The 7583-nt window shown below is 43.2% G+C and overlaps 1 protein-coding gene across 1 annotated transcript; it reads left to right on the top strand.

The window, feature by feature from the left end:
- The first annotated feature begins 4984 nt into the window (after positions 1–4984).
- LOC107093371 (growth arrest-specific protein 1-like) lies at positions 4985–6769 on the top strand. Its single transcript, XM_015388393.1, has one exon. The coding sequence runs from the start codon at positions 5341–5343 to the stop codon at positions 6088–6090; it is 750 nt and encodes a 249-aa protein (XP_015243879.1). The 5' UTR covers positions 4985–5340; the 3' UTR covers positions 6091–6769.
- Positions 6770–7583: the final 814 nt, after the last annotated feature.

Genomic DNA, 7583 nt, shown 5'->3' with positions numbered 1-7583 from the left:
CCCTCCGGAGGCGCCGGACGGTTTGCCAGAATCGCTTTGAGGCCAACCAATAGTCTTTTTCCATGGCCTCTCCGAACTCCTCCCAGGCCTGAGACTTTGCCTCTGCAACCGCCCGGGCCGCGACATGCTTGGCCTCACGGTACCTGCTTGCTGCTTCAGGAGTCCCACAAGCCAGCCAGGCTCGATAGGACTCCTTCTTCAGCTTGACAGCATCCCTTACTATCGGTGTCCACCACCGAGTTCGGCGATTGCCACCACGACAGGCACCGCAAACCTTACGGCCACAGCTACGGGCAGCTGCATCGACAATCGAGGCAGAGAACACAGCCCATTCGGACTTCATGTCTCCAACCTCCCTTGGAACCTGAGAGAAGCTCTCCCGGAGGTGGGAGTTGAACACGTCCCTGACCAAGGGCTCCACCAGACGTTCCCAGCAGACCCTCACTACACATTTGGGCCTGCCGAGTCTTTCAGGCTTCCTCCTCTTCCAGCGTATCCACCTCACCACCAGGTGGTGGTCGGTGGAGAGCTCCGCCCCTCTCTTCCCCCGAGTGTCCAAGACATGCGGCTGAAGATCGGAAGATACGACTACAAAGTCGATCATCGACCTTCGGCCTAGGGTGTCCTGGTGCTAGGTGCACCGATGGACATCCTTATGCCTGAACATGGTGTTCATTATGGACAATCCGTGACTTGCACAGAAGTCCAATAATGAGACACCACTCTGGTTTAGAGCTGGGGGCCCGTTCCTCCCGATCACGCCCCTCCAGGTGTCACTGTCGTTTCCCACGTGGGCATTGAAGTCTCCAAGCAGAATGATGGAATCCCCGGGAGGGGCGCTTTCTAACACCCTCCCCAGGGATGCTAAGAAGGCCTGGTACTCCGTACTGCCGTTTGGCCCATAGGCCGAAACAACTGTCAGAGTCCTCCCTTCAACCCGAAGGCGAAGGGATGCGACTCTCTCGTATACCGGGATGAACTCCAACACGAGAGGGCTGAGCTGGGGGGAGACAAGCAGCCCCACCCCCGCCCTCCGCATCTCCCTGCGGGTCACTCCAGAGTAGAAGAGAGTCCAGCCTCTCTCAAGGAGCTGGGTTCCAGAGCCCTGGCTGTGTGTAGAGGCGAGCCCATCTATTTCTAGCTGGTATCGCTCCACCTCCCGCACAAGCTCGGGCTCCTTCCCCGCCAGTGAGGTGACATTCCACGTCCCCAGAGCCAGTTTAAGCGCCCGCGGATCAGGTCGCCGATGTCTCCGCCTCTGGCTGCCGCCCAATCTCCTTTGCACCGGTTCCTCATGGTTCCCCCTGCAGGTGGTGGGCCCACTGGGGGGTGGCCTCGCGTCGCTCCTTCGGGCTGGGCCCGGCCGGGTCCCGCGAGGAAGAACCCGACCACCAGGCGCTCGCCGACGAACCCCAACCCCAGGCCTGGCTCCAGGGTGGGGTCCCGGCTCCGCCGTATCGGGCGACGTCACGTGCCTCGTTTTAGTCCTCGTCATAAGGGTTTTTGAACCGCTCTTCGTCTGACCTGTCACCCAGAGCCTGTTTGCCTTGGGAGACCCTTGCAGGGGCATTTAGCCCCCGACAACATAGCCTCTGGGATCACCCAGGCACTGAAACCCCTCCACCACATTAAGGTGGCGGTTCAAGGATGGGGAGATACAACACTAAAAAGACAAAATAACTTTGCGGATCCACCTAAACTAATTTCTTTGTGAATATCCTTTAGGGATATTCACAGCTGAAGCTGTTGAGCACATGTTGTAATCGGTCATTTAAAACTCCAGGTTATACCACGTGAGCTTCATAGCCATTTGACTGATAATTGCTGTACCAGTATTAGAGAACAAAAGGTTAAAGTTCTTGTTTTTTAGAAAATTCCCATAAACAGATTTCTTTCCACTGGCAGAACAAAGCAGACATTTGAGATGTTTCACTTGCCAAGTAAAAAAAAAAAACTAACTTGCTTCTTTCCCTTCAGCCCATTTCTCCTGTTTAGTACAAAGCTTGGCGTATTGTTCTGGCAGAGCTGCTTGTATATAATGACTTCTGACAGCAGTGGAGACAAACTGAAGAGCATGTCTGCCTCTTTATAACTATTTACAAATCTACTCTGGGGAACCGCATTCCAATTCTAGAAACATGCAACTCGCTGTGAACAACCACATAGATATAAGTATTTCTTTAAAAAGTAGAAAATACTTCCATAAATCGGAGCAATCTAAAATAGTTGGTGTGGAAGTAAAGAATGTAAGCGAGAAGCAGTTTAAGAGGTACAGTTACAGGGAGGGCTCCATTAGAGCTGCCAGCTCCACTAAATCTGGCAGCTGTTCTTTATTGGCTGCCTTCCAACGCTGATGAGATCTGGGCAGCGTTGTGCATTATAAATCGTTTTAAAAGTGACATATAAGTATTCATAGGCTGTGTTTTACAGTTTACTCTGAACTGTAAGGAAAAATAAACTTTACAAAGTATTTTCCCATTTCAAAAGAACAGATTAGAAGCCACGATGTTGTAAACAACAAACACTGAAGCATTTTAACATTTAAGCTTTTTCTAAACTCCACCTTAATGATTTATATGAATTCTGAAGTCAGTATGTTGGAGAGGAATGCCAGCTGAATGAGGCCAAGAGAGGGGGGTTTGAACGCTAAGTCCTCGGCTCTTTGTTTTGACTCCTCTCTAATCCCTCTAATTGGTATTTTGAATCCGAAGACCCCTAAAAGCTGCCGGATCTCTGAAGTTATAGTATGGTGATGTGACAGGGTCAGAAAGAGAGAGGTGTCTTGCAAATTGCTGAATGGTTTTGTTTAGGGCTGGGTATTTTCGCCAAAGTCCTGAATCAATTTGATTTTGATTCAATCTGTTTTTACAATTATGAAAGTGGTTGAACTGTGTTTCAAAATACTCATGTATTTTTTCCTGTCATATTAAAGACAAAGTGCAAACTTGTAAATTGGACAATTTAAACTTGAGATGTGAACAAAACTGTCTCAAAAGTGCAAACTTGTTTGCGAAAAGTGAAAAAGCGAAGCCTCACTTGAGCGAGCAGACGTGACACAGCGGGGACACAGCAGACATGCATGAGCTGCATTATCTCCACTGCACAAACCATATTTGCAGCATTGTCTGTAATGACTACAGGGTGTTTGCTGGTCAGCACCCATTTGATAATGTCTTTAGTCAACCTTTTGGCCATATTTGCAGCTGTCCGGCTTGAAGTACAGTTGTCTTGGTGGTCTGTAGCACGAGAGGCAAGGCGCCACTTATTATTAGTGTAATGGGAAGTCACCTTAATGTCACATATCCAGCTCATTATCTTTAGCTGTTTTAAATCCAAAATGGTTCCTGCAAGGGTATATTTTGGGTATACCCTGAAAGTTGGTGGGGACACTCTAAGGGTGGTGGCTTATGGACCTACAGTTACTCCACAAAAAACGCTTTAAATAGGGTTTGTAATATTCCAAAAATGAGATCAAACATATATTTACTGAATTTATTGCTTACCTATTGTTGAGAACACAAAACACCCAAAATACACTGACATTTATATTTATAGATAGACAATGTATATATATATATATATATATATATATATATATATATATATATATATATATATATATATAAAAAAAAGGATAAATAACAGCCGATTCCGATGCAAACAGCAATATATCATGCCTCCCTAGTATGAACACAATTTCAGTTTCATTCAGCCATCCATCAATCCAAAATGTGGATTGACTGATGGATATTTTTCCTTTTGGCTGCACTAGTGATGATCCTCCTTTAAAAGCAGCTAAATAAAATTTACAAATTTGTCCCAAATATTGCCAAAGTCTATGTATTGAAATTATTGGTGAGGACTGTCCCCACCAGTCCAAAGTTGGTGGGGACATGTCAACACCAGTCCTTCAGAAAGGTATGCCTGTGGGTTCTAGACTTCTGTTGGGACAGCTTGCTGAGCGGAGTGTTACTTGGGTCGACATTTGCACATGCCTGCTCATTTGAATGCGTACGTCACTATACAACTAATCGATCTTATTACCTATACATCAATTTTGCAAAAATGTAAAGGAATCGATCCAAAATAAATTGATCTTTTTACCCAGCCCTAGTTTTGTTGCCTGTATGCTGCTCTGTTGTCAGCCTCAAAAAATAAACTAGTCAAAGATGCCTTCTGTTAACCTTAATGGTGGTTTATTTGACTGATCCGCCAGTTTTTGTTACTTTCAGGTGTATTTCTTTCTTTCTTTCTTTCTTTCTTTCTTTCTTTCTTTCTTTCTTTCTTTCTTTCTTTCTTTCTTTCTTTCTGTCTTTCTTTCTTTCAATTACAATAACAATTTTGTTTAGTTTCTTCTTTCTATATATTTTTATGATGAGACAGCATAGCAGACTTTCTTTCTGTCCTTTTTTTAAATCCAAAACTTTATTGAAAAGTTTCAAATTACAAAACATTGACAAAAAAAATATCACAAGATATAGAACAGTATCTCCAAAATAAGTGTTCAATGATGGAGTACAATTAAAATTAAGATATAACATACTTTAACTTAAATAAATAACAGAAGATATTTAAACACAACAATAAAAAATAAAATAAAAAAAGGGCAAGATATATTACATTTCTCCAAATATTTTCTGGATTACGTTAACAGTGTGTATACATTTTTTATTGTTGATTCTTTGGATACAATTGAAGTAATTTTTTTTAATAATTTTCAAACACAGGGAAGAAAGGATAATTGGAAAATTTGGTTTCATGTATGTGGAATTTTGCAATTAGAGTAATCAAGATAACCAAGAGTTGCATTTTCCTATCATTATTAGTATAGTGTAAGACGATATATTTGACTTGTTGCATGGCTGGCAGACTTTCAGTAGCACTACGTTTGTGCAGCTTACGTCACAGTTCACCGCAGACCAATCAGCAGCCTTTGTTGCTAAACCAAATCAGGCTGTATAGCTGCAGCTCCCTCATTATCCAAAGATGGGAGGCTGGAGCTAATGTGGGTTATCGGATCCTCTCTGGAAAAGCAAAACTTCACACATTTTTAAGGGGAAACAGTGAGTATTCTGGACTGGTTTTATTGGGCTTTCCTTTTTTTCTGACGTCGGGCTGCGAAACGATGGAAATGGACTGAAATGGATAAGTTTCATTTCTGAAAGTTTCCAAAAATGGTTTTAATAGCGCGGCAGTCCCTGGTGGCCAGTTATACACTTAACTGCGGCGCCTCGCTGCCTTAAAACCACCATCTGTGAAAATATGAGCAAGGAGACTTTATGATGGAGACGCTATGAAGTCAGCTTTACATCTTTGGATCAATTCAGTCGTGCTACATTAATGGAGCGGGTTCTACTGTTGATATGCTGCGAGTTGATCATAGCCATCGGTTTTTCTGGTGGATCTCCGAACCATAAGCATCGCCCCGCGTGTTGGAAAGCCATCCTCAAGTGTCACGGAGAACCCGACTGCCGTTACGCGTACGACCAGTACATCCATGCCTGCGCGCCCGTCATCAGCGGCGTGCGCAAGATATGCCCCAGTCACTGCATATCATCCCTGATCCAGCTCAATCTGACCCGAAACGGCCCGGATCTGGAGGACTGCGACTGCGCCATGGACCCGGTGTGCAGGAGCACCCAGCAGGCCATCGACCCGTGCGTACCGCGCACCCGCGCCATGGGATGCACCGAAGCCCGGCTGCAGTGCGAGACGGACCCGGCGTGCAGCTCGGCCATGAGGGATTATTTGTTCCACTGCAGGAAACTTTTCGGGGGGCAGAGATGTTCGGAGGGCTGCCGCAAAGTTATCGCCAACATGCGCTCCATACCGAAAGCGCTGCAGCTTGACGCATGCGTCTGCGACGGCTCTGATAGGAACATCTGCGAATACATCAAGCTGAGCATGAGGACTCTGTGCTCGGAGTCCAGCGATGGAGGAAGCGGATTCTCAGACACTATGGAGGACACAGATGATGATGATATTTACCAGGATGATTATTATTATGTTGACAGTTCAGGAAGCTCTCAACCTTATTCTGCACATCTTAAAATCATCATCTTAGTGGTTATTTTCATGGGATTTATCTGAGGAGGAAAAATCATTCAAAGTTTTTTTCCACCAGGGCCAGCCTAAACATTTATGAGGCCCTCAGCTGAACTGAATTTGGCCCCACACTCGTAGTTTATTCCATGCAAATTCACAAGTAAGAGAGGAGGAGTTAACAATGAAATTAGAAGAGATCACATAAATGCAACCCAGTTTCACTACAAATGAGAGTTATATGTATATAGTTAGCTGCAAAATCAAAGCTCCTTATTTGCAACAAGCGTGTGCTCGGTTTTAGTGGTGCACTACAAAGTTCATGCTGTTAAAATACTCAGTGAAATAAAATAATTTTACTCAAGAAATACTAAGTTTTTCTGGTTCTTGTTTAGGATGTTTCTCTATAAATCTTAATGTAAAACCAGAATAATGGAAAACACTACATATAAAACTGTTACACAATACGGGGGGATCCTGTTGAAGATTTAGTTTAAATATTTGTCATTTATCACAGCAAGTAAAACCATCAATTTCCAAGCCCAACTGAGAGCCGTAAGCAGTTGAAAAGTTTATGTGTAGCTTTGGGCTGGCTCTAAAATGTAATCATAAGATTGGTTTGACGTGTTTAAGTTCATCTTCACAGCATTTTTTTTATGTTATTGTATAGCGGTAGTCCTTTACCTAAACATGCAGTGTTTATTTAAATGTCACATTATGTAAAAAATGCTTTTATATTGCACTGTACAGTGAGGTGATTCCCACCTTTGTACAGCCCCGTGTGTTTACAGATGAAAATATATGCTTTCTTCAAGTGCCTAATGTTCCGGAGTAAATGGTTACTTCCATTTTATTTGAGAGAAACCAAAGTTCATTTAAGCTACCTAAATGTGTTTAAACCCCAGGGCAGATTGTGACATCTGCAATAGGAAGCTCTTAGAATGACACACTTGTTTATGTAAACATGGATGTTTGCTTAAGACACAAGTGTTAATTCCTGTGGAATATGTGTTCAAACAGACCAAAGAAGGATAACTTGCATTGTTGGGGATTTGGAGCCAAAATGAAGGTGCTTACTTGGTTAGTTTGTCCTCTCTGACTCTGTTTGTTGTTCTGCTTGAAAAATATCCTTGTGACTTGATGAGCCGAGGTTTTATGTGCCCTAAATAAATACAGACCCATGAATGTAAACCTGTAGTGAATAAAATGGTTTTTAAAGGTGTTTTTGCTCAACTTCATTGTTTAATGTTGTTTTATAAAAACACAACTTGATTGTTTAATGTTGTTTTATGTTAAAGGACTGGGTTCTTCACTTGCGTTTCCTTTCTGACAAAGCTAATAGAGTGCAATAATCATTAATGCACTGCTTGTCTATCCATGGCCAAAAAACATGCAGCGCCCCATGCTGGTTTCTTTTTATTTGAGTTATTTTATTGACATTTTATTACCGTAGACTTTAGACAGTAAAGTTCATTTTAAGGCATTTGATGTTGGAGATGTTTACAAAATTTTTTACCAGTGGGCACAAATTGACACGCTTT

This window comes from Cyprinodon variegatus, unplaced genomic scaffold (assembly GCF_000732505.1).
Source record: "Cyprinodon variegatus isolate N-32 unplaced genomic scaffold, C_variegatus-1.0 Scaffold421, whole genome shotgun sequence".
Taxonomy (NCBI): domain Eukaryota; kingdom Metazoa; phylum Chordata; class Actinopteri; order Cyprinodontiformes; family Cyprinodontidae; genus Cyprinodon; species Cyprinodon variegatus.
Note: the sequence above shows the minus strand (reverse complement) of the source record. Positions and strands in the feature narration are given on the sequence as shown.

What these genes read in the sequence shown, in the direction of transcription:
- LOC107093371 (XM_015388393.1), top strand. Translation starts at nt 5,341, where the DNA reads ATGGAGCGGGTTCTACTGTTGATATGCTGCGAGTTGATCATAGCCATC.